We start from the raw sequence: 28,000 nt of genomic DNA, 5'->3' as shown, positions 1-28,000 counted from the left end.
TTTGTGGTTTCTTGGTCAGCCTGCTCTGACTTGGTAGGCTTCATTCCTACAGCCCTCCTGGGCAAGCAGAAACAGTTAATGGACAACCGCATAAAGAGGAAAGTATTTCCTAATTTCACACTTAACGAAGCTTTGTCACCTCTAGTCACCTCATTTTCTGCACTGATTGACAAACAACCCTTCCCACAGCCTCTCCCCTCTCCAAATCAGCTGCTGCCTGCTCATATCTTCCTCTTCTGTTAGCATAGCTTTTAAACTACTCCAAATTAGTTTGTGTTTAGGTTTAAGCCTTTGACAAATTAGCTGTAGTCTGATGAAGACAACATGGTTGTCTGATCCCAATTACGGTCTCATGTCAAGCACTCCTGATGCTCTCCTTAGATAACATGCATAATCTAATTACTGTCATTTTCCCCTTCCTGTTTTTCCCCTGGTGTTCTGTATATACACTAGTAATAGTCTGTTTGCTGAATTAGGAAACTCGTATTATGTGGAGTGTACCTTTCTTTTCCATGGATTGCTCTCCATGACAGAGTTGTTGTTGCAATGTTCCTAATTCTGTCCTTGAATACACTGCAGACATAACACTAGTGGTGAGCTTCTGAAAACCTCAGCTTTCTACTGCCAAATGGAAATTGCTGTCCACTGCCAGATGAGAAAGATAATGAGTAATAGACAAGCAACAGAAACATTAATGGTTTGTTTTTCATCTCTTATGCAGACCCTCTAGTTTTAGCTATTTTGTTAAAACTAGTATTATCCTTAAAAATTAAATTCTTAATCTGTTTAGAACACTTTGTTCTTGGGAAAGCATGAATGAGGGGGATTAAATTATATCTCTACTACATTTTTCTTAGTGATTGGCAATTACATTGTCACTCATGATGCTATTCATTGCATTTAGCTGTGTGGAACTGGGGAAAAACATGACATTTCCCCTGCACTAGACATAATAAGAATCTATGGCTTTTCATGGAATGACACATCAGTGAGGTACGGGAGTAAACAAAACATGGGAAAGTTGTATTTGGAACAAAGGACTTTTTTCTTCAAGCCACAGAATAAAATATTTTTATTTCCCTTGGGCAATATAAACCATGGAGGTAACAAGTGCAATGCCCAATTTAGGTGAAGAGCAAACACTTATTTTGTGTCTGTTGCTTTTTCAACCAATCTGTCACCCAGCGAAGCATCGCTTTTGAAAAAGGCCCTATACAAATTTGAGCTAGTAACTGGCCTTTAGAAGACAGCAACCATTTTTCTTGTCTCAGCTTTTGGATGAACAATCTGAGGCATCTTTCAAAGGGCACAGATTTAAAAAAAAATGTGCAAAGTATCCATCCTCTGGAAATAACACACCTGTCAGCGAACAGCCTTTGCATGTGCTCCCTGAGCACATGGACTTATGCCCTTCTGCCTATCCATCTTCTTGAAACAGTAAGCACCTAACCTTGTAGCGGCTGGTATGTCTGTCATTAGGATGAACCCAACCTTACTGCAATCAAATGCATTTTCACAATTCTTGACTGGAAACTGTATGGCATATTGAAAAGCTCTGATGCAAAACGTGCTGTCCAAATGCAGTGCTTTTATTAAGGCAAAACCCAAAACAAACCAAAATGCATCTTTTTGGCAGCGGCATACTGAAGAAACTGGATCATTACTATCTTCTGAAAAGTCTTAAGTAGGAAACTGCTGCATTATTTCAGAAGTTCTCATTTCCACGAATCATAAATTGACTTAATTTGTTGTAGAATTTGACAAATGAACATAGTTAAATCTGGAGAGGACTAAGTCAGTCTGCAAGGAGTTAGCGTAAGTATTTATTTTCCCAGTAGACTTGTTTGCATCCAAGTTCTTTGCAACCAAAGTGGTTTTACAAAATATTTTGGCCTCAGTGAACCATATCTCCTGCAACGTATGCTTAGGCAGAAATTTTTGCAATATTCGCATCAGTACCACAGTGTAATCCAACATCGCATGAAGTCTTTGCTACCACTTTTAAGAGATGACGGTTGCCATAAACACAGCTCTTTGCAGACTAGCTGTGCAGAGCTTTCAACAGTGACCTGGGTTTTTATACTAACCAGTACACATTAAACTCTTTTGGGAGGTTATTTTCCCTTGTCAGGGTCACTGTGACTTACATTTTCAAAAAAAGTAACACCCCCTGGTGTCTTTTTCCTTCCCTTTCACAATGTGCTGGCAAATTAAATCTCAGGAGACTTATTGCTGCATTACGCAAGCATGTAACTTTGTTGTTTTAATCTTTATCGACTAATGTAAGGTCAGCACATGTGGTGCAAGAAGATCAACACAGGAAAGTACTTACATTTTTAAGAATGTAAAAGGAACACAGAGAAAACTGAGACAACCCAGAACAAACGCTGCAAAAATTATCTTTCTTATCAGTTAAATGTTGTAAATTGCCATGGAAGATTCAAGAGGTATTCACAGCTGATATTCTAAGTGTTTTTCTCTTATTAAAGAGGTGTGGCTTTTCAAAAGCAAGTAAAATCAGATTTAATCTTCTCTTGGAAAACTGGGCACTCTTACACTGCCCTGTACCTGAGTAAAGCCTGCCAATGGCCAGTGCTGCCCTCCCTGATGTTAGAACTGGGCCTCAGCGTGACATTAAAATACAAGCATTTTGACTTGAATCTCCCACAACACTGCTTCATAAGACAATGCTTTTAAAATGCTTTGGAGAAACAGTCAGCAGAGTGTTGAGGGTTAACTTTTTTTTTCTCACTGGTCTCAGACTGATCTGCAATGAAAGGAAAGCCAGGCTCCCTCCCTGCAGGCCCTCACTCTCAGGGTGGCAGCTGCGGCACAAGGAAACATAGGTGGGCACTGGTAAGTTCCAGCTCCTCTCCATGACACTTTGTATACGGAGTCCTCTACCATCCAACAAACTCTCCACAGTCAAATGTAGCAACAGACTAACACTAATCATGTTATGATAATATCGTCAATAATAAACTTTGGTCAATATTTGGTGCTGTACGCCATCAGAATCACAGTGTTACTACAGTGCCAGTATCTCACTCACTACTTTCAGGGAATGGCAATGCAAAACATTATTATACTAGCTATGTTTAATGAAAGAGTAAACAGGACTGCACGATCTGCTTATAGTGCATATTTGTACGTGTCACAGAATATCCAAAATGACACTGACAAATTAACTCTGCATCTGCACTGATTACATTTAGAAGGCCTAGAAGCACACAGATTCTGTTAAGAAAGCAATGTTTATGTTCTTGTACTGCAAAATGTCCATGGTCCAACTGACATAGCAACTTTTCATAAGAGCAGCAAGCCTTTACACAGGTGTGAAGTTAATGGAAACGTTAAAACTTCTTTATCAGATTAATTTGTATGTTCATGTTTTCAGCCAAAAGGCCTGAAGTAGGCTGTGTATCCAGGATGGTCAAGATGACAAGAGAGGACTTCCACGAAAGATCACTGTAACTCCCAACTGCTGCCTGAGACTTCCAGACTCCGTTTTTTTTGTTATGCTTGCTTACCTTGTCCTCTACACCAGTAAGTTTTAAAGACTGTTACAAATGTACACGCTATCTCAGCCAAATGCAGGAGTTTTGATGCTTTCTGTGTAGGACGTTTTGAATCAGGAGATACTCAACCCCTTTGTTTAGGTAGAAAGGTTCTGACACAGTCGAATGCCTTTCATTACTCATGGAATTGTTAGGGATGCTGCCACGGATTGTGAAGATCAACACAAGGTCTCATGCAACCTTAGTTGCAGTATTCCTTAGAGCTACCTCTTTCATGCTGCTGACCACTCTTATACTTCCACTGCAGGGTGTATATTCAGAATGTGGGGTGTGTGTTTTGGAATCATTCATGACCATGGTATTGCACTATTGAGCAGTATTTCCTCTCAATAATTTAATACATATTTGCACTCAATAAGACTTCACGATTTAAAATGCCTGCTCTTACACAGAAGTACGGAAAGCCTCATTTATTGTGCCAAGACAGCTTTTTCATACACTTCAAATTTGTACTGGATGCCATTCTCTTCTTGGATATCAGCAGGGACACCTGGGTACCTGGAGAAAGAGAAAAAGAAAAAAGCAAAAGCCAAGTAGTAGATAAAAATATCACAAATAAAAAATATGAGCCACCTTCAATTTATGCTATCAATTAGAAAAGAGACTTGTTTGAAAAAGGAGATGCAAACACCACCCTTACAACAGGTATACTAAGTACAAACTGTTTTTAGGAATCATGTTAACTTCCATCAGCAACTTGTACACACATCTTTTTAAACCAAGAAAGCATACTCTGACACTAAAAAAAAAACCCCAAACGCCCCCTTTTTTACTTAATCAAAAAACCCCAACATTTTTATTAAAGCCTCCAACATATTATTTAAAATCTCTGTAAAGGTAGAAGAGATACAGAACACCTTTGGGTTTTTTTTGCTTTGTTTTTCCTCAGATGGTTTAGAGGAAATGCTAAGGTAAAGGTTTCTTACAAGTCTACGACAGCTGCTTGAAGTAGCTGACTGCTACCATGCAAAGTGTTCCTCTATCTTCCGGATTTACTAGAATAGTTTTTATTAACAGACACTCTCAAAAATCTCTTCACCTTCCTCTGACAGGATAAGGACTCTGTATGAGTAATGTTGACTTTGAGGGAGAAAGAAATTTTAAATTTTATTTACTAGTTTTGACTCTATCAGGTTTCCACTTCAGCGAAGGAATTATCTGCTATTTTATAAATCAGTCGTTTAAGGCCAAATTCTGATTTCAGTACACTGGCCAAACCCAAAGTATACCTGGAAAACAGCCAAGAGGGAAAGAAGGGAGCTTTGGGTCAGACATCAGGGTACTAGAGTGGGCTCACGATATGGCACAGCACAGCTCTAACAGAACATGTTAGAGCTGAAAAAGGTGACTCATCCTCCCCACTCACCTTGTTTGTCTCTCCTGCATCCTTCTCTCCTGCTCCTACCTATTCTCCCCCACTTCAGTGCTACTCCACTGCTGTCCCCATGCAGAGAGCTTGATTTGTCATATTTCTATTCCTTTTCTTTCTATTCCTTCCACTGCTGGTCTGTAACCAGCTGGGAACCACAATGAGAGTAGCAAGAAGAGGAAGAGGTCCTTTCCTTGTTGGTTCTTGAGGCAGATGTTTGAATTTTTGCCACCTCCCTACCGCCTATTGGATGTAGTCTCGTTGGACAGGACATAAAGTATGACTGGAATATGACAAGGGTAACATAGAAGAAGCCACAGTGAATGGCAGAAACTTACAGTTCAATACTTATTCCTACTAAGTTTGTTAGGAAGAAGTAATTTTCTCAAGAGGAAGGAATAATCTTAGAAATCTATAAGGACTCAACCCTTCCTGCTCAAACCCATTTAATTGGTCTTTGGCAATTTATCAAGGCCATTCAGAGGCTAAATACCATTGACTAACAAAATACTGAGAGTTAAGAACCTTAGTAAATATTTAAGTAATTCTAAAATGAGAAACAAGGAGAAAGTTACTTTTCAAGCAAACTCACAAATGCATTTCTTTACTGTAAAGATTACGGGAAGGTTGAAGAACAGAGCAAGTTCCAACAACCTCTCTGTGCTAAGTGTGGTGCAATTCCAGGTTCTAAGTAAAATGTAACTCTAGGGAAAAAATACAGGGAAAAGCACCTCTAACTCAAAGCAGAACATGGCCTTAATAGGAGACTTACACATTCAAAGTAGATTATTAAGTCTTCCATCTGAACACATGAATCTTGACACTTACTCTGTGAGAAGTCTGTAGTCTTTGTAGTTGATTTCTGGAAAAAACGTGTCACTTTCAAATTCTTGCAAAATTCTTGTCACAAACAATCGATGATGAACTGGCATCTCCATTGCTGCCTTTAAAAACAATAGATGCAATTAAAGCTGAGTTGTTCCCTGTAAAACAGCTCAACCATGCATGACCTAGTGTTGTTTACTAAAATTTTTAATATTATTGTTTAATAACACTATTGGAAATCTGTATGATAATATCAAGTGTAAGTTCTTATTTGGAACACTAGTTTTCTTTATCAGCTCTCCCAATTGTTGTTCTGCCTGCACCAGCCATCACCACGGCAGCATTCAAAAAGAACAAAGAGACAGGAGTCTTGGCATATTCTCTACTTGTAGATCGCACATCAAATACGTTATCTAAAAGTGAAACTCAGTTTCTGTTTTATGTATTAAGGGATCTAAGCAAAGAACTGAAAATTGAACTCTAAATCTCCTCTTTTGGATGCTGCCCAAGAGCACTTCCTAAAGGGATAATTCCATCTTGTGCCAGTTTCACCTGGTAAGTTGCAGCAACATCTATTCTCAGAGCTTGGGGTATGTGACAGAAGAGTAGTCCTGAGAAGAAAGCAGCAGTATGGCCTAGTCTCAACAAACAATTTCTGAATCATACCTCTTTGAAAGACAGGAAGCTTTAAGCAGTGGGAGAGGCCCACAACTCAAGGTAATTTGTTGCAATGTTTAATTAACAGCACTGCTAAGGATTCATAATGTATTTTTAGTCCGCCTTAGTCTGCAATTCCAGTGATCAAATCACCCATCAATTTAACTTCCAAGTTTGATCTCTGGATTATGGCAAAGTGATAATATGCATTTAAAGTTACATAATAACAATAACAATTAAGTTTCCAAGCTCCTTGCATGAAACAAGTTATAAAGACACCTGTTAGGTGACTTCCTCACCAGCAAATTCACTCAAAATCAGGAGTTAAAAACAGATGTTTTGTCTCCCAATCAGACAGAAAAGTCACCTCTTCCAGACATCCTTGGTATTAAAATAACCCATTAAAAGCTATATTGGTGCCTAGTCACAGTACATTTTTATAAGCTTATAGCTGTTGCTCCCTTTCCCTTAAATTGGTAATGAGCAATGCTCTTTGTTAAAGGTGATTCACCATGCAGCACGCTATTAGGTACTACTTCGACAAGTATAGGAACCAAGTAATAGCAAATGTAATCCAACAAAATTAATTGGTATCACTGCTGAGAAGTTAGTTTCTAGAAAAGCTGCTCTACCCCTACAGAACAGCTTAAGACAGAAGGCACACCAGCATCCAACAGCATTGGACTGGTGCTCATCCAGTTTGTACGTAAATATCACATTTTTCCTTTTTTTAAATAAGGGTAGGAGGTAAGAGGAGAAACATACACCTGCAGAATGATGGATGAATATTCTGCTTCACAAATAAAAACATACCATTTTCTGTAAACAGAGATACTTTTATTTTGTAGAAGAGAAAATCAGCTTCCTATCCAGCTCTATGGGAATGCAGCTTCAGCAAGAACTCTGTACCACCAAGAGAAGTCAGGGAAGAGTATATGGAGCAACTGATCACAGATAGTGCAGAGAAAGGTGAACTTAGCACAAAGAGGACCAAAGGGTGACCTCTGTTCTAGATAAATGGTTGCATTAGTTGAGCCAACCAACCATCTGTGTAATTGTTTGTCCCCAAGTTAATAAAAAAAATGCAAATGCTTCCTGAGTTAGCCAGACCAGCTCTGAGGGTTTGTGCGTGCATGTGGCCCATGAATACTAAACAATAAACAAGAAGAACCTGGAGAAGAGCAACAGGCTTGAACTGGTTTCCACCCACATACGACTTCTCAGCAGCTGGAATGCCCAGTGTCATGACAGTAAGCATATTACAGCGACAACAAGGAGAAACACATTTGGAAAGTGATCTGTATTTCAGTTGCTCTCCTCTGCTGTCATTTTCACTTGTATTGGCATTTAAGTACACAGCTGAATCATGTCATGGGCTGACATCCTGACCTGGCCTTGGCCTATCCCCACCCGGCCCCATTTAATCCCTGTCTGACTGCGGTTACCTTCATGGGGCCCGATCCCACCTGTGGACCTGCCTCATCACTATGAGCCCTGGCTGGTGAGGGCCCTGGCCTGCCAGTCAGGTTATTATCCATGGGTCCCAGCTCCCATCCCTTTCGGAGCATCTGGTCCTCCACATTCCCTGACAGCAATTTCAGAAAACTTCACCTAAGTAAATTTTGTATCAAACACAAAATCTTCCATGTGTGGAGTCTCTAAAGGAACTTGTTCAGAGAGGACTGGACACTGACACTGCCTCTGCAAACTATTGCTATGGACCTGGCAGGATGGGGAAGGAGCTTTATCACAACTCCGGTGTTTGCATGAGGATTAAGGTAGTTTCTCACTGACATTCAACTCAGTCTTGCCCTGTCCAGCCCACCCTATCAGTTTCAGCGTTTCAGCACTTTTTTTGGTACAGAAGACAAGTCAGAGGACGCACAGTGCTGATCTGCTAGAATGTTGACATACTTACTCTGAATTTAATCAAGGAAATATACACTATGCGTATTTACTCTAGTGAACAGAATAGGGTGAATATAAGTTTGTTTTAATGTAACATACAAATAATACAAAAGTATAGATGTAAATCTCAACTATTTAAACAGAATGTACAGTAACTAAGTAAATTTCTAGTGATCAGGCAACACTGGGAAGTTAGCACAATATTCAACAGACAAACCATTTCCAATAAGTAGGACATCAGTACTGCCTTTTTTGGTTTTGTGTATTTTGTAAACATGAGGATAATGTATGTGATGGAACAGATAAATAGTAAGAGAGGACTTGATGGAAACAATTGTACCAGGGCAAGAGGAGGAGCTTTTTAAAAAAAAAAAGACAATGTCTCTGAGCTCATCCTTCTGCAAATTTGAAAAATCTGCATTCTTCCTCCATGGTCATTACATTACTGTCACTTCATTGCCATGCTGGGTCTCAGAGTCATTCTTGGTATGATTTTTAATTTAATGTGTTTTTCCCTCATAATCCATTCAGTTATCCTTGGACTGTATTTGTACCTGCACTGGTTTCTCTTAGGCATATGTGTTTGCTCTCCACACAGGCTCACCTCCTTGTGCAGCAGCCACTGAACATCTTAAGATAGTACAGCCTGATGCAACAGGGAAAAGCAATGCTGATTTCTGGATCACATTAAAGCATAGCCTATTAAAACCGTGGCTGTTGATATCTCGGAAACACCAGAAGCACTCTTCAGGCAGAGATGACTTTCCACAAGGAAGGGAGGACAAGAGAGCTGAGGTGTCAAGATCTCTCCTGTTGTCTCAGTTACGTCAACCCTATATGTCAACCAGAGGTCTTTAATACCTACATATATCTTCATAACCCTGTGAAAAGATTTTAGCATGCCCTTGCCTTTTTGCTTACTTTGACGAAGCCCTCAGCAGACCTGCCTCTGAAGCAAAAAGCAGACGACCTAAGGATCATCCTCCCCCTAATTTCCAGCTGCATCAGACTGACAGCCATACAAGATTAGATTATATCCGCATGTGCAGGATCATTGCCTTGAATAAGTTTCTTTTGTAGAACACAGGTTAAAACTGCCCTGAAGCTCTGCAACAAAGAATAGCTGTGTATTACAAGTAGTTTCAGAAGTATCATATGGAAAATTAATCTTTATAGATCTAATCACCAAACCACTGCAAACTAGTGGGCCTAGCAACCAGTTGCTGTAGGAGGGACCAATTATTTCTAGTCATTTAGGGATTCTCAGGTTTTAGGATGCACACACACACTGCTTCTGCTTTCTCATCTTCTACTGATTACGTAAAGTAAGTAGAACAGCCAAAGTAACCATGCGAGGCATTTATCTTTCAAGTATCTTTGTAGTCAACAACATTGCCAATCCAAAAGAGAAAATGTCAAAATAAACAGTCTGTTTATTTGCATTCTGTTTTTCAGTGCTTAAAATGTATTGGATCATAACAGCAAGCTGCATTTTGAAGCCACAAGAGTATTAGAAATACATTTTTATACATTAAAAAAGTCTCACAGCTGAAAATCTCACGAAGTTCTAGATCTTACCTAGGTAAAAGGACTTGCCCAAGTTAAACTCTGGCTATTAGGAGAGTTGTGGTGATAACCAGGAGAATCAACACCTCCAGAAATCCTTCCTTCTCACACTACTAGGGCTCAGCTTAGTGAGATAGGGAATAGCACTTCCTTCCCAAGTCAGTTAGGCTAAGCCTAGTGAGTGAGGAGACACTGTGGTAACTCCCACTACCAGTTCTCTGCAAGGGACAAAGGCAAATACAACAAAATTCTTCTATGACCGTTACCAAAAAGCCTGCCCAGAAACAGGTACACTTTAGTCACTAGACTTTTCCTTGAGTTAGTCTTAAAGGAGGGTCTTTTAAATCTTTTCCTCTATGATCTCTGCAAGCATCTTTGGAAAAGAACTTAAAACGCAACAACCTTTCACAGCTGCGTTATTTATGCCTGCAACCGACTCATATATTAACCTTTTTTTAGTCATTATTTTTTCAGAGAGGAATGTCAAATCAATATGTTTGTTCACAAGAACGAGCACACAAAAAGCTTGTTTAGGAGTAATAGCAATAGTACACCTTTCTTTCCACATTAAAAACCCTCTGAGTTTATTTTGAAGACTGCACTGGAAAGGCTGGGTATGTCCCTCTCAAGTCTGTGAAAGTATAAAGATGCTAAATTAAAAAAGATTCTTAAACTTTTAAAAGAAGTTATTAGTTAATCCACTAGTCCATTGCTAATATTGTAGTTCTGTTCCCTCTATTTCATTTATAACTAGGTAAGAGCAAGAAGTATTGGCCACTGCAGGCATGACTACAACAGTTACAGAGACATGTTTACAAAACATAAATCTCTATGGGAGGGCAGCGCTGTCGGCTGTAACGCTGTGACCCTGCCTGATATTAGGGAATCACATTAAGAGTGCTCAAAGCCTTTCTCAAAAAACATCTAGGTGGTCATAGGAATACAGGAAAATTGTCTTCCCATTCCCATCTTTCTGTTCAGACAACTACACAAAGCTACACAACTACACATGGGAAACTTCTCCTGTAGAGAAAGATTCTGTGACATTATAGTAATGAAGTAAGAGAACTATGTTTGCATATATGCCAGGAAGACAGTAACCTTCCTTGGAAACAACTGCTCAGGCCCAGAAATGTGCATAATCAAATAAGATTATCATGAGCTTAGTGGGACAGGAAAAGTGCGACCATGACAACCTTCAGTCTTCACTTTACCAAAGGTAATGTCACTAGCTTTCAAAAATGTTAATACGATTAAGCCATGCTAAATACTTCACTCTAAAACACAACTAGTGGAGAAGTCAATGCAGCGCTCAGCTTTTTGCACCAGTTGCTCCCAGAACAGAATAATGCTTCAGGCCTGCAGAATGACGTGATCCACGTCAACAGCATCACGCAGCTCAGAGGAGCCTGCTCTTTGCAGCATGTTCTTTGAGAGCACTGTTCAAAGTGAGCAACAGCACTGCAACCTGCAAGAGTCAGCACGGAAAAATGAGCTGTCTGCAAAGTTCCCTTGTAAGTGGATCTCAGTCCTTGGTCACATCTCAGTCTGAACACAACTCTACAAAAAATGGTAACATATGTGTTAGTCTCTATTCCAATACGTATGCAGCTTAAAATCATTCCAGTAGGCATGCAGCTCAAAACCATTTTGTCTTACATCCAGCGAAGGTAGAAAAGCTACTATTACATCTCTTTTAGTTTACAGAAAATTCTAACATACTAAAATGTAATCTTTAAAATGTGTATTTTAGTATATTAGTATTAGCTAGTAAAGTTTTGGCAGGTTTGAAAAAAACCTAATGACTCATTGTTAATACTTCTCTCTTTTATAGAAGTGATCCTTATGGTAAACCAAAGATTTGAAGCTTAGCAAATGTGGCATTCACAACCCACTCAGGGCATTCAGAACCCAGTGAAGCTCATACGCTTAGTCAAGAAACTCTAAGAGGGTCACTAATCACCTGCAAGAGACCTGCTGCACTAAATATGAATAGCAACTTCATAATTCAATAAATTTTGAAGAATGAAAGAGGGTAGATTACCAAACACAGTATGTCAAATACTAATACATACAAAGACACCCAAGCGTGAATACTACATAGAATTTTCCCTTGGAGATCACTGGAAATTTAATTTTACAGCTTAAGCCTCTTTGTTGAAGAATTTCCCCAAACACTATTTATCACCATCATCTATTTTCTGTTATGGCCAGCCTAGATATTAACTAAACAGCAAAAACAACATAACTCCTTAGGAAAGAATTTCTCGTTCTGTTATGAAATTACAAGTTTCTCCTCCAAATTTAAATGTGAATACAATTCTGTACTGCTGTGCTCACAGCAATGTGACCTTGAGTGTCATTGTTTGCTTCTGTGGCATTGAGAAAGCAACAAGCTGAGTAGGAACGTATAAATAAGAGACAATTTTAAACGTTTGAGATGCTGTAGGAAAAACTCTTTTATCAAGGTGAAAACCTGTTTGACATATAGCCTGTTTTGGTGTTACTAAAGAGGCTTCGGTTATAAGGGCCTGAGTCATAAATTTTTCAGTTCTTTTCTGTTGTTTTCCTTTTTTCTTTTTCTAAGTTTTGTTGCTAGGTGTTTCCTTTTTTTTGCCCTACTGGTAGGTTCACTGTTAGGGATTTTTGCTTGGTTCTTTTTACAAAGTAAGATTTATACTAAATACAAACAACATAAGAGCATACCATTCACATAAGTAAATCTACATCTGCTTTTTGCTTTTTTTTAAAGTCCTTATTTAATACTTGGGGATGTGTTGGACTTACAGTTTCTATTCCTGGTAAAAATCTGATTGTTGTTTTTAATCAGTTTAAAACACACAGTTGAATTCCAGTTCAAAAGAGTCCGCTACAATTCATACTGAGCAGACTGCCCTAGGATCTCCAGGTAGTGCTGTTTTCCAGAGTCACAGCCAAGACCTGAACCTCTCAATTAGGAGACAATACCTCCACACAGAGTGCATCTACATTAGTGTCTTAACTCAGAACAGAAACTTGGTCTTAAAATTCATCTTCCAATTGTCTGTACTCACCATGCTGTAGTTGTACTGGGGAGCAATCTTGATGTGCATGAACTAAATTTCTTGGGGATGAAACCAAGCCAGAAAATCTGTTCCAGGAACATGTTTGATAAGCTCTAACAGCTAATAGGGACTCAAGGACCAGAAACAACGAGTGAGTCACCACCACAAGTTTTCCAGCACACAGCAAGCACTCATGAGCCAGCAGACAGCTCTCAAAACATCAAGTGCTCACGCAAAATCATGGAGTGCCTCTCATGACGCGTAACAGCTTCATAATTGCTGTGACCTACTGCTACACTCCTCCTTCCTCACCCACACAATCAACAGCAACACCAACTCCTTCTAGAACTCAGGAGATCCAGAATAGTGCAGAAGATCCAGTACGGCATCACACTGAGATCCAAAGAAATGGAACTTGTGTGCTGTGGGAAGCCCAAAAGCTTCGCTGGAGGCAACAGTACTACCTTGGGGTAATATATCAGGAGATTACAGACCTGATGAAGTGATCCATGTCAAGTAAAATCTAAGAAGATGAAGGCTGCATGAGGTTTTTGAACCCTAAGTGGACCATGGGAGCTGTCTTCAATCTTTTCTGTTCTCACTTCCTAATACTAATATTCTACTCAGCTCTCCCCTTCCACACCAAAACGCCTACTATGTTTAGCTGCTCTGCCTTTTCCTGTTGCAGAGGTTACAGCCCAGAAGCAAGTTTCGCAGAGTATGCTGCTGCACGCAGCATGAATGTAACCTACATGAGGACTTGGATGGCCATCCTGTTCGGAGCTCACCTTTCTTTGTCCTTCACAGGAATTGAGGGAGCTTACGCCAACACTCTGACCACCCCGGAAAGAACTGTGTCCTTGAGAACTCATGGGCAGTGGGCAAGACAGCCATAAGCAAGACAGCTGCACTGTGTCCATACAAGCATCCAGAGACTGTCAGGCTTGCTCCTCTCCCCTGCAGCTCTACGAGGAAAAGGCTATCAACAGCAGTAGTCCCTTGCCTCCATTCCATTTGTTGCTCCTCTGTTGCTGAGGGCAGCATCCTGTCCTGAAACGCCGCCCTGGAGTGCAGGCTCAGGCACCTTCGCTTGCCTTTGTTCTCAGATGCTGGGCAGGGCACAGCAGCCAACCGTACTTGAGACTGAGAGACAGGCTGGACACCTGTGTCCCAAAGAGCGCCCTTCTCTGCTCAGGCTGCCAGGCAGATGCTCCACCTCAGCACAACTATCTGGATAAGCCAGGCTTGTGTTTCAGCACGGTACCTGGGCAGGGCAGCATGAGGCACAGAGGGGATGCAGTATTTCAGATAAGGTACATGTTCAGCCGTATTGAATGACCATGTGCACACACCTTTTCAGTCTGAGGTTCTTTGGAAACTTCCTGGAACATGTGAATCTGCCTCAATTCATGGCTCACCCTTGGTATGCCTTCTGGCTTGCTACCCCGGGTCTGGAACGCAGAACCTCTGGGTGCTGCCCGGAGCATCCACAAAGGGTGTGGGAAACCAAATAGAGTAAAGGCCTGAAAGATCATGGGATGTTCCCTCCTCATTCCATCTACATAAACACGGCTTGGAGGATTGCTTCAAGGAGCTCAGTGACAACAACCCTTATCATGGTGGCCCTCCCCATCCTAAAATGACTAACTGATCAGGAGTTGCTAAGGTTAGGAGCTGTGTTAAAAGGCTCCACAGGGCAATAACCAACCCTCTTGAATAATGATACGGACTCTTGAAGTTCTGTGTGGTAACAGCGAAGCTGTTGTAGTAGCTCTTGACAGATGGCCTCAGTGGTGCACCCTCTGTCATGGTTTGGCTGGGATAGAATCATAGGCCAGCCAAGCTAGGCAGGCTCAAGCCAGCCAGGGCAGCTGACCTGAGTTAGCTACCGGTGTAGCCCACACCATAATGTCATGCTCATTATAAAGCGAGGAGGTTTACTGAGAAGAGAGAGAGCTCCTGTGAGATATTCCTGCTAGGGTTCTTCCTGCTCCTCCTCTGCTTCTGCTGAGGACTACTCTGATGACAGCATATTCATTCAGCTAAGTATTTTCTGTTTGTACTAGTGGTGGTTTCATTAAATCTGTTGTACTTCAACCTACAGGTCCTCTCTCCTTTTTCATGATTCCTCTCCCTGACTGGTGAGGGTTCATCGAGTGACAGAACAACTGTTAACGTTTAGCCCCGGGTACAGGCTAAACATAGACACCCTCATATTCAATACATTCTGAAACTACTTCTTCATCCCTAGCATCCCCACACCGGTGGGATGCCACCAGCCTAAGCTCAACCCCTGTGCCAAGGGCCACAGATCAACCAGGGCAGAGCAGCTGTAGCTCTCTTGTGAAGACTCCAAAAATGCCATTAGCCCCCATCTTCCTACTAGCCCTTCAAGACATCCACAACAGCCTGTGACAGGCTGTCAAAGCAGCCTGCCCAAAGCAAGTGCAAAAGGTGCATGTGTGAGCTTGCCATTCCCTTTTGTAGTGATCCTGACTGAAAGATAACTGTAAAATAAAGAGTTAGCAATCCACATAACAATTAACCTGAATAGACCCAGGCCTGTACTGTGCTGTGCATATTCCCTGGCCACAGGATAAGCTCAGACAGAAAACTGTAGCAGAGGAGCCTGCAGGCAGCTCCCACTTGGCACCAATGGTCATACCACCTGTGTGTCCTTACCTTTATCTAAAAGAGTGGCAAGAAGCTGATGTGAACATCCTTTCTGTTTGACAGCAGAAATGACGAATAGACTTGTTTTCTTGTAAGAAAGTTGTAGAATAGCTTGAATGACCAAACTGGGGTAGTCCTTTCTACAGATGGGGGTCTGTACAGCATGCTGCTTGTGGCTTGGAGGCTTGTTCAATGCCACACAAGTTGGGAGTTTTCAACATCTACAGGGATGTAAGATTACTTGTACTATTCTGTCCTTTGTAAGTGTTTGCTCTCATAAGTATCATTTTAAATGACACTTAACAGAATCTGGGTGCTTTTTTACTGTGATCATAATGGACTAGCTCCTCCTGGTGCAGAACAGCTCTCTACTGCATTGTTGCGTGGCTACGCTCAGATGCAGAAGAGGATTTATTCAGCAAGCACAGTAGCGTTACTTGTAATTGAGTAGGAGGAGCCAGGTACAAGACCAGGAACAGAAAAGGGTTGATAGTGGCTGGAACCATCATGTGCAGGAGGGCAGACGAAAAGAAAAGTATGGTGCTTTGCAGAGTGTCCCAACCTCCTCATCAAGGTCTGTCCTCATGAAGCTCTACCTGGTTTGAAAGATGTGAACTTTGGGGTAAACTCCCCAAAGTGCTAAAAGTGGAAATGTCATGTCCTCAGCACTACATGTATCAAACCACTCCTGTTGCACTTATTTGCTCAAGTACTTACAGACACTTTCTCCATCACAGGCTTGTACTTATAAACACAAGCAGTTCTAAAGCTTTGAGCCATACAGAGTAGTAAGATCAAAATAATGCTTTAAAAGCAAATACCTACAACTACTGAATAAAATTATTCACTTCAAGTACCAATTGCTATTTTACTTTCCACACATTTCTACATGGTATAATGGAAATATTCCTGTAATCCTTTGTGCATCTTTAATACAGGCACTAAAAACATTACCTGCAGTTTTGGTATAGGTGTATACTTTCCATCAAACTCTTTTAATTAAGATCACAAAGCTAGTTTGAATGCAGGAATCTGTGGGAGGACATTTATGAAATAAGGGACATGTGAACAATCCAGCCTTTCCAGAGAATCCGAGCTGGGACGTACCGGAACTGCTGAAAGCATAAACAACTTCTGGTGCAGGGGGCATGAACATCTTACAGGTGCAGGAGAAGAGACAGCCGCCAGTAATGACGCAGTATTAATTTCTTGAAGAAGATGGGTGTGAACATTTGTGAACGTGACTTGAACATGACTCGTAATGTGGCCAATCAGGTTGGACTACGGGCTGTTATTTGCGATGAAGCCAATCAGTATTTATTGGGTGTGGTCGAGGGTTATAAATTGCACTGGAAACACGGAAATAAAGGTTCACTTGTTAGATCACATTGATCATGTCAGTGTCCTCACGCAGCTCCCGCAGGAATCTGTGTGAAACAATTAGATTTCTCCCTAATGAATTAGAAATTCCTTTGAAACACCTTGAGCAGATGCTTGAAAGTGGGAAAACAGTTGAAATTTTAAGTCATATTCCCTTATGCTGATCAGCACAAGTAACATGTTACAAAAGTGCTCTCTATCAAAACTGCCTATTTATAATCTAAGTATTGGCGAGTAATAGTCTAAAAAATGCCACTGTTTTCTACCAAATATCAGCCAGACACTGGAGTAATAGTTAAACCAGAAGTCTACAACACAGATGCTACTGGAAGAGCAAGCAAAAATAATCACTCTTCGCAGCACTACATGAGTAGTTGGCCATTGCCATGGGTAAATGCTTCTGCTCACACTATGCATCCTGCAGAACTACAGGCAGAAGCGAAATTCAGTCTCTTGCTCATGTTGGGCAGTTATGCTCAGTCTGAAGAGAAACTGTCTCCAGTGATAAACTTGCTACTCACTGCCTGGAAGCAGGCATTTTAACAGCTGAGACTGAAGGACGGGTTACTTCTATATAATGCTTGATTATAGACTGAATGCATTTGGACAAAAATGTGTGGTGGACTTCACCACATGCAAAAGTGATTATAAAACAAATTAAAAAAAAAAGCTAGCGGAACAAGTGTTTTACAGGCTATTTGCATATGTATCTTATTTTTCTTGCAACCTTAGCAATATCTAACTACTTTTCCTCTTTTACTGTAAAAGATGCATTCCCTAAGACACAGAGAAGAGGTTCATGAAAGGTACAAACTGCAAAAGCAAGAAATACCAGAAAATGTATTTTCCCACCATGTATACAAAGCATATTATCAGCCCTAATTTGCTATCACTAGCATGACGGCATTTTCAGCACATGCTTAAAGTCCGAGAGCCAAACAAGAAGTGGAATATATTTCCCAGCACAGCTGTAATGATTAAAGGACAGCAGAACTGTTTCCATTACTATAAAAAAAATTTCATAACTACAATTTTTTCTATCAGAAGAAAGAATGCTTACTGCTGTCCTTATTTAAAATTCTTCTGATTGATATGAAAGGAACTGGGGTTGATGGCCATAATCTTTTGTGTGGTACTGTTTGACAGTAAACACAAATTATACGAGAACTTAACAAGAGGACAAAATCAATAGAGAGTCAAAGGGCAGAAACCTGACTATGGAGGGGCTAAAGTACAACTCTAGAGACGTGGGTGGAGGCATGGAGAGTTGACCAAACTCTGTATGTGTATAATAGAAAATGAGAGGAAGGGCTTGGGACAAGGGAGAAAGATGACTGAGGAAACACAGGGAAACAACAAGATAAGGTTTACTCCAGACCTTCACGCTGCACAGCTAGTATCTTAGTTAAGGACAGGAAGACTATCACACTTGTAGGAAAACAGGACAGTTTATACAGGGCTTCGTCTGTGCAAAGATGTCCCTGAGAAGAAAGCTGCACATACTGTCTTCTTGGCATGTGAACTGACACTTGAATAGCAAGATGCTCTAGACATCAAGAGAAACCTGGGGAGTGGGAACAGTAGGGGCCTCTGGTTGCTGGATAGGAAAACAGAGTGAGTGCTACCTTTTGTTGTATGATTATCTCCTCTCATTGCTGACACCATCACCTGCCAGCTCTCTCTAAATCCTCTTTTCTTATCTGTATGAAGTGTCACACTCTGGCGAAAAATGCTGGATCATTTTTCCTTTTTTTTTTTACCACATCCTCTGCAGAGTCACTCTACTTTCTCAGTAAAATAAACATAACAATATGGGTTTTGACTGAAAACCTAACAATTTAGATATTTAAGAAAAGCTCTCAAAAGTGCAGTGACTGTATGACACTGGACCATTAGCAAGAGCAACATTTGGTTACTTAGATAAATATTTTAAACTCGTGAGTTGAAATATCACTCTCCAAGACTTGTTCTGTTGGAATCACGGGAGTTTGCCGGGTCACGTGAAGAAAAAACACTTCCTAAAGCGGAAGTAATAGGAGCTTGAGCCATCCTCATCCCACCACAGAAAATGAGTCATTTAGGAGTACTCTAAATGTACCTTGTAAACTGAAGTGCCTCCGATGATCCAAACCATGTCTACTTTACTTTTTAACTCTGGAGAATCCAAAAGAGCTAAAGCATCATCCAGACTTTTGGAAAGATAATGTGCTCCTTTTGGGGTTTCCCTAGAAAAAGCAAAGTTTTACTATTAAATAATTAAAGGACCATTCATCATGATAATCAATACAATCTAGACATACAATGTGTTTTGCTGAATTCACAAATAACTAAATGTTTCACATTAGTTAACTATTTTGAAATACCTATTATTGCTAAACTGTGTTAGAATTTGCACCTGATTGCAGGATTGTTTAATAAATCACAGTTTAATCGTAACTGTGACTTAAGAAACATTATAAATTACAGATCTGAAATTTTACATCATGCTTTTTAAAAAGCGTGACTAAGAAATTTAGATAACTATAAAATTAAATATAGATTTTTACTTGAATTCTAGAACATTCATATTTCATTCAATTAACTAGTCAAAAAGCCCCTATCCCCCACTTCTCTACATATTCAGCCCCAAACCCACCAACATCCTCCAAAGAAATAAACCGTTTATAAGTGGACATTTTTGTTTAAGAATATTTGATGACTGTGGGTGATGCATTCAAGAAGAGAGCTCTGAAAAAGAACAGTTCTTTTTCCTTAAATGCTACTAAAAATAAACTTCAAAAAAGGGATTTAAGAGCCACCAATCTAACCAGGTACTAAAGAAATACAGTTAAATACATGAGTCAGAAAGACTACTGACAACTGTCAGATGGGTTCGTGTGTAGAGCTAGGACTAGTAGTTATTATGCAAAGTAATTACAATTACCTTTGAATTAATTAAAAAATAAAAGAAATAAAAATAACAATTAAAAAATTAAAGGTAGTGATATCACTCAGAACCAACAGCAGAGACGCTTCCTAACTAACCAGATACCAAAAATGTTACATTCAGAATTATTTTATGATGTATTGCTACACATACTTTTAGGTGCAGACTTATTTGTTTTACAGGCCTATCATTCATCATACATACTTGAGCTCCCTGCTGAGCACTATATTAACTCTGTCTTTTAAAGGACGATTCTTCTCAGGAATGGAGAACCAGGTTTTTCTACCCATTATCAGTGCATTCTGTTTACCTGAGTAAAAGAGAAAACACTTACGTAAAGGGTATTTTTGCTCTGTCCCAAATTTGTTTTGGTGTTTAGTGACACTGTTGGACTTTCCCTCCCCCTTCCAAACTTGATTTCTGCAGTTAACAAAAGCACAAGGGTAGGCGCTGACTCTCAAACTAGTCACATGGATAGAAGAACATGTTTGTGGCCTCAAAGCCTTGTCAGATAGTTGACACCAAAGTAGTCTCATGCACACCTATAAACTTACAATTAAAAGAAAATCAAAAAAGGCATGTCACTGCCCATTACATGCATTATGGGGACATTGGCTCTCCTATAGTTACGGGGTGAAATTAATCTCCACGTGTGAGACTAACTCATACCCTCAAAAGAGTTCTCTTAGTGTCAAAACCCACCATTGTTCTCCTTATAAATCCAAGCAGTGTACAGTAATCGACTTTGTGTTTGCATATTCCAGTTATACAATCAGGAACAATTTCCAGCTTTGAGCACCATTTAAGGAAAAAAAAAGGCCAGGTGAAAGGACAACTTTTAGGAGGAGAACGAACCAAATTAAATCCAAAGCAGAAGTGCAACAGGCATTCAATCATATTCTAGAATTCACCCATAATTTCTGACCAAGTCCTAACATTCATAACCTGATTCTCTCTTACATATACACTTCTAAGAAGAGGGTTTGGAGCTGTCAGAGAATTAAACACAGAGGTTGAGATTCACAAAACATAACAGGAAGTTTTTTACAGTGCTACACAGCAGGAGAGAATAAGAGAAAATAATACAGTATTTGTTCACAGGTATCCTCCCTCCTTCTTGGTCTGAGAGAGGCTGGATCTACTAGATCACACCAGAGAACTGATGTTCCAGTTGTTTATTAGCACTGTCTGAAGTCCCTTCTCCTGCAGATAAGCTTCATGAGTAAGTTTCCAAGAGACATACTGCAGTGTCAGTTTAGCTACGTTAGCACAGACCATGGGAATAACTGCTGAAGGAAATGCTCAAGTCCTGAAAAACATATGTATTTTCTCAGCAAAAATTCACACTGGGATGGCTACAGGGTCAGAACAAAGATTTATCTAGACCAACAGCTAATTTACAGCAGTGGTCAGGACAGTTATGCAAGCAGGCTAAAAGCAAGATCAGGCGATGCCTCCATGGTATCCTTCCCACTTTCAAAAATCAGTGACTCTCTGACTTTTTTGAGACAATGGTGTTATCCCTGCTGTGAAGATTTATCGCAGTACAATCCATTAAGAGGACTGGTTATGAAGTAATTTAACTGCCTAGCATCTAAGGTCATAGCTTATAAAAAAATGTGCAGGCACGATGGAGCAAATTTTTTCTTTTTAATTGTATTTAAAATATGTTCAAGGCCAGGTTGGATGGAGCCTTGAGCAACCTGGTCTAGTGGGTGGTGTCCCTGCCATGGCAGGGGGGTTGGAACTAGATGACCTTTGAGGTCCCTTCCAACACCACCCATTCTACGATTCTATGATATCTTTTCTTGATGATGGGTTATTTGTGCCAGGCAAGATGCAACTTGCAGACATAAAAAAGACTTAGAATTGTGTTCTGTCTCTTTTGTATATAAGGTTGAAATGGGCTGAACCAGGTCTTCCTACACTTGAGACTGCTGCAAAATGAGATTAGACATTCCTTGTGGAATATGGAACAGACTTTCAAATCAGAATATGGAATAGGTCACTTAATCAAAACAAGGGCACACAGAATCATAGAATCATTAGGCTGGAACAGACGTCTGAGATCATCAAGTCCAACCGTTGATCTAACACCACCATGCCCACTAAACCGTGTCCTAAAGTGCCACATCTACACATTTTTTTGAACACCTCCAGGGTTGGTGACTCCACCACTTCCCTGGGCAGCCTGTTCCAATGTTTGACCACTCCTTCAGTAAATAAATTTTTCCTAATGTCCAATCTAAACCTCCCCTGGTGCAACTTGAGGCTATTTCCTCTTGTTGTATTGCTTGTTACTTGGGAGACTGACCCCCACCTCACTACAACCTCCTTTCAGGTAGTTGTAGAGAGAGATAAGGTCTCCCCTCAGCCTCCTCCTCTCCAGGCTGAACAACCCCAGCTCCTTCAGCTGCTCCTCATAAGACCTGTTCTCCAGACCCTTCACCAGCTTTGTCACCCTTCTCTGGACATGCTCCAGCACCTCAATGTCTTTCTTGTAGTGAGGGGCCCAAAACTGCACACAGCATTCAAAGTGCGGCCTCACCAGTGCCGAGTACAGGGGCATGACTGCCTCCCTATTCCTGCTGGCCACACTATTTCTGATACAGGCCAGGATGCTGGTGGCCTTCTTGGCCACCTGGGCACACTGCTGGCTCATGTTCAGCTGGCTGTCAATCAGTACCCTCAGGTCCTTTTCTGCTGGGCAGCTTTCCAGCCACTCATCCCCAAGCCTGTAGCGCTGCATGGAGTTGTTGTGACCCCAGTGCAGGACCTGGCACTTGGCGTTGTTAAACTTCATACAATTTGCCTCAGCCCATCGATCCAGCCTCTCCAGATCCCTCTGCAGAGCCTTCCTGCCCTCGAGCAGATCAACACTCCCACCCAATTTAGTGTCATCTCCAAACTTACTGAAGGAGCACTCAATCCCGTCATCCAGACCATCCATGTTAAAGATCGGTCCCAACACTGAGCCCTGGGGGACACTGCTTGTGTCTGTCCACCAGCTGGATTTAACTTCATTCACCACCACTCTCTGCACTCAGCCGTCCAGCCAGTTTTTAACCCAGCTTAGTGTGTGCCTGTCTAGGCCATGAGCTGCCAGCTTTCTTAGGGAATGCTGTGGGAGACTGTGTCAAAGGCTTTATTAAAGTTCAGGTAGATGACATCCACAGCCTTCCCCTCATTGTCTAGGCGCATCCCCTGGTCACAGAAGGAGATCAAGTTGGTTAAGCAGGACCCGTCCTTCATGAACCCATGCTGGCTGGACCTGAGTCCCTGGTTGTCCTGCACATGCCATGTCAGCACCCTTAGGATGAACTGTTCCATAATGTTCCCTGGCACCGAGCTCAGGCTGACACGTCTGTAGTTCCCCAGATCCTCCTTCCGGCCCTTCTTGTAGATGCGTGTCACATCGGCAAGTCTCCAGTCATCTGGGACCTCCCCTGTGGACCAGGACTTCTGATAAATGATGGAGAGTGGTTGGGCCAGTAACTTTGCCAGCTCCCTCAGTACTCTTGGGTGGATCCCATCCAGGCCTATAGACTTGTGGATGTCGAGGTGGCAAAGCAGATCTTTAACTGCTTCCTCCTGAATTACAGGGGGTTTATTCTGCTCTCCGTCCCCATCTTCCAGCTCAGGGAGCTGATTACCTTGGGGATTGCTTGTCTGACTATTAAAGACTGAGGCAAAGAAGGCATTAAGTACCTCAGCCTTTTCCTCATTCTTGGTGACAATGTTCCCCTCCACATCCAACAGAGGATGGAGACTGTTCTTGGCTCCCTTTCTGTTGTTAACGTATTTTTTGTTGTCTCTAATGACAGTGGCCAGCCTGAGTTCTAGTTGGGCTTTTGCCCCTCTAATTTTCCCTCTGCATGACCTAACAAGCTCCCTATACTTTTCTTGAGTTACCTGTCCTTCCCTCCTTTTTTCCCTGAGTTCCAGCAAAAGCTCCCTGTTCAACCAGGCTGGTCATCTTCTCTGCCAGTTTGTCTTCTGGCACACAGGGACAGCCTGCTCCTGCACCCTTAAAGACTTCCTCCTTGAAGAACATCCAGCCTTCCTGGATCCCCTTGCCCTTCAGGAATGCCTCCCAAGGCACTCTCTCGACCAGTCCTAAACAGCTCAAATTCAGCCCTCTGGAAGTCCATGGTTGTGGTTTCTTGTCTTGACCAAGAATAGAGAACTCTATCATTTCATGGTTGCTAAGCCCAAGACAGCCTCTGACCACCACACTTCCCATCAATCCTTCTCTGTTCATAAACAGTAGGTCAAGTGAGGCACCTCCCCCGGTAGGCATGTTAGGCTGCCCAGCAGTTTTGGCAAACAAGAGAGTTTTGCTAGACAGTGGAAAACCAGTGAGTTTTCATAGACAGCATGAAAAAAAAAAACCACAGGAAAGACAGTGACCATGTGGGCAAATAGAGCAGCAGCAGAAACACGAGGATAAACCTGTTGTCTCTATGGCTCTTATTCCACCAGATGCAGCGAGCCAGTCACAAGGCTCAGGGAGGTCCTATTCCTCCGCTCTCAATGCCTCCTTCCTGATCCTACCACACACCTTATACTGGCAGTCCCCACAGACACCCAGCAGCATAGTTTACTGGGTCAGAAAATTAAAACAGCTTAAGAAAATGTCAAACCAGCACTAAAGTTGGTGAACAAGGAACAGGGGCAATCCAGCAAGACTTGTCTCTTCTGGCAGCAATAAGCACCCAGTCAGAACAAATTACGTTTTCTCCTTTTGCGTTCCTATCCCTGTTTGTTTGTGATTTTAAATTCCTTTCACCCCATAATGACTGGTTTTATCTCACCGAATCAATAGAGTCTACATTATTTCTTTGCTGCAAAAGTCTCGCTGGGGCTGAACATCATTGCTGCACTTTACCAGCATGGTTGCATATTGCTGTGTATAGACACATTGCAAACATTTGCAGTATTGTTGCTGTACGTTATCAGTACGGTTGGGGTCTTCTGGCATATTGGGATGGGTCAGCACTCAGAAAATCAAGCAAATTTACTGTCACAAGGGTCAGAGGGGTGGAACAAATGGCAAAGGCTGAGCTACAGTAAACAAGTTAGATAAGCTCATACAGCCTTAGAAAAAACCTCTGCCAATTAATCAGCATATCAAAGCCATTCATTTTTTAACTTGTAGTTGTAGGTAAAGTTTTCTACCCTGTTGGGGCAGTAGGACTTTGAATTTTCATTTACAAATCACCTGCAGCCCTGAAACAGCTGGTTTCTTCATCTAACCGAAACGATCTGCAGACAACATATTTACAAAAGGGTAAAACACTTGTGAGGCTGGGGAGGGTGGGGAAGGGCAGGCTGTTTGCAGAAGCAGGACTTTTAAGTCAGGGAAAAGTAAAATCACCACTCTTTTCTGTGACTGATACCACACAAACTAATTTTAGTAAGCAGAGGCACAGCTCAGCCACGAGTACAACGTTACCTTCCACATGGGGTGTGCTAGTCATTCTCTGGAAGTACTTGTACTCATTCCTGGCAATAAAACAGGACGAGCATTACAACGTGGTTTAGGAATAAGATACATTAAGTGGGGAAAAAAAAAAACCCGGAACGCACGTGCAGCTGGCGCCCGGGGAGGAGAGGCTGGACGGGGCCCGGCCCAGTGCCATGCCTGAAGCGAGACGTTTGGCCCCGGCTCTGCTTGCATGCGAGATAATCCACGGCCGAGAGCCTCCCGACGCGCCTCCCCGAGCCCCTCGAGGCTCCCCGGCACAGCTGCGGGGTGCGGCAGCTACGGCCCTGGTCGCGGCCCCATATGCGCTTTCCCGCCATGTTCAGCACTGCCCTCCCCGACTACAACTCCCAGGAGGCAACGCGCAGCGCCCAAAGCGCCCGCCGCTTGCAGGCCCGCCGCGCTGCACGCTGGGAGCTGTAGTCCGCCCGCGCCCCCGCCGCCTCGCTGGGAAGACCCCCGCCAGACCCGCGGTACCTCAGCGGCGGCCAGGGCAGGCTGCCGTCCTTCCCGATGCCCATGTTCTGGCACACGGCCACGATAGAGTTGAGCGAGCGCATCATGGCGCCCACCGCCGCACCGCACTTCGCAGGCAGAGAGCGAGCACGCAGCGGCGGGGCGTGAGGCGGCGGTGGCGGCAGCGACAGCGGCGGCTGGGCTCCCCCAGCGGCGGGAGGGAGCGCAGCGCACCCGCGGGCCGAGGCGCTTCCCTCGCGGCCCCGCCCCACGCCCGCCGTCGTATCCGGCGAGCAAGGTGGTACCGGTGTCCGCGGCCTCGGCCCGGGGTCCGCCATCGCCGCCGCCATCGCTATGCCGCGGGGACGGCGGCGAGAACGCGGCGGCGGCGGCGGGGGGCAGCAGCTGGTGCTGAGCAGGTTCTTCGGAGCGGCAGGGAGCGGCGGGGAGCAGGCTGCCGCCCGGCAGACGGTGCGCCCGGGGCGGCGGCGGTTGGGGCTCAGGGCGCCTGAAGGGCGCGGGACGGGCCGCAGAGGCCCCGCGGGAACGCTCTTCGTGGTGGCGGAGGGCCCTCGGGCCTGGCCGGTTACCCCCGTGTCAGAAAGTCATGTCAGAAGGGGCGGCCGGAGCTGGCCGCGGGCTCGCTGCACGAAGGAGTGCCCCGCGGCAGCCCCGCAGACAGGCAGGGCCTTCCAGTTTCCAACGCTTGCTATAACATCTTTGCCTGGTGTGACACTGCGTAGCGATAGTCTTTCAGGTAACAGCGAGGATCTGCCCGTTTTGTAGGAGCTGAAGCTTGACATGGGTGTGGTGAGCTTGGGAAAGCCCGTGTGCCGGTTTGTGTTACAGGGGCTTGGCTCCCTTGCGCGTGTTGGACCTTGTGGCACAGGTTCAGCCTTCTGGTGTGCAGTGGGTTGGGCCCAGATCATGGAGCTAAGGTGAGTCTTAGTCTGCTGTTAGGTGCAGTGATACAGCAGCCTCTCTGTGTTGTCGCTGGGAAAAAACTGCTGTCTATCAGCAATTGGATTTCTGAGTTTGTGTTTTCCGATATCCCAGTAGTTAATGTTTCTAGCCCTTTCTGGCCCTGGAAGGGTGTATGCTTTTTTCACATGATTCAAGTCAACCTTTTTTGTTATCTTTGGTCCAAATATATTTTGAAAAATATGATTGCCGCTTTCTGTCTGTACAGAAAACCTGCTTCCTAATTGGTGTTAATTTGGTGGTATCTATTGGTGGACTTGGAAGGAAAACTCTCTGTCACTCATGTGGGCTGTTCATTTGGGTACATTATGTAGAGGTTACAGGCTTAGTTGCTGGGGTGCAGTTCCTGCTTAGTTATAAAGAGAATGGATTTCCCCCGTAACCACCTGAGATAACCATATGAAATCTGTTTGCAAGCTGCTAAAAGCACCTGTTGTATGTTTATCTGCAAAGTGAAATGGTAGTGTGTTTATAGGTTGTTGCAGTTGCAAGTTACTTCTTTATATTTGGTCATACTAATTGCATTCTGTCAAACAGAATACATCAATGATGAAACAATGTAGTTTGATGAACTTTCTGTTTATGATTTGTTAAAAGTGTGTGCATCAAAAGCCATGTCAGGCTTTGAAGTACTGTCGTTCTGTGCAGACCCAGGATGGTGCTCGCTAGGTGTTTACAGATAGTTCAGGGAAATCTTTTTGAGTCTGGATTGGCACTTCCAGGATGGTGTGGAGAAGATATTCTCACATCATCGGGATGCAGGCCATAGGAAGTAGTGGCTTTTGGAGGTGGATAGCCAGTATCTGGCAAGGAGAGGGCTCTGCGCTGTGGGAATGAGGATTTGCAGAAGAGATCTTGTTCAGACACAGGGTGGTAGTGTGTGTGATATGATGGGAAAGTCTGTTAATTGCAGGTTCAGTTCTCTGCCACAGAGGTAGCTCTAAGCTGCCTTTTGAAGCCATGGTAGCTGCAGGTGTTTTCTTCTGTAGCACAAGAGCAAACATGTTCACAGAATGCACTGTTTCTCTTCCCCTTGTAGCCTTGAATGTTAGATGAACTATTTTATAAACAAAGAATGTAGATAGGTAAAATAGTTAGGGTTTAATATATTGTAAATTAATTTTGCATCATCTCTTTATGAAATAATTTGGT

The 28,000-nt window shown here is 42.7% G+C and overlaps 2 protein-coding genes across 2 annotated transcripts in view; one reads left to right on the top strand and one right to left on the bottom strand.

The window, feature by feature from the left end:
* Positions 1-3,988: 3,988 nt before the first annotated feature.
* On the bottom strand, positions 3,989-25,989 carry DHFR (dihydrofolate reductase). The gene is made up of 6 exons (XM_086479914.1): positions 25,889-25,989; positions 25,382-25,431; positions 20,131-20,236; positions 19,099-19,225; positions 5,776-5,891; positions 3,989-4,076 (listed from the first exon to the last, which is right to left on the bottom strand). Exons 1-6 carry the CDS (start codon positions 25,972-25,974, stop codon positions 3,989-3,991), a joined length of 573 nt encoding a protein of 190 aa, XP_086336040.1. The 5' UTR covers positions 25,975-25,989.
* A 232-nt stretch (positions 25,990-26,221) lies between these two features.
* MSH3 (mutS homolog 3) overlaps positions 26,222-28,000 on the top strand; it is a 112,062-nt gene continuing 110,283 nt past the window's right edge. The window contains exon 1 of the mRNA XM_086480036.1: positions 26,222-26,338. Within this exon, the coding sequence (XP_086336162.1) occupies positions 26,222-26,338 (117 nt within the window). The remainder of the gene's footprint in view (positions 26,339-28,000) is intronic.

Source organism: Leptosomus discolor, chromosome Z (assembly GCF_034619465.1).
Source record: "Leptosomus discolor isolate bLepDis1 chromosome Z, bLepDis1.hap2, whole genome shotgun sequence".
NCBI lineage: Eukaryota > Metazoa > Chordata > Aves > Leptosomiformes > Leptosomidae > Leptosomus > Leptosomus discolor.
This window is presented reverse-complemented; position numbering and strand designations above follow the sequence as displayed.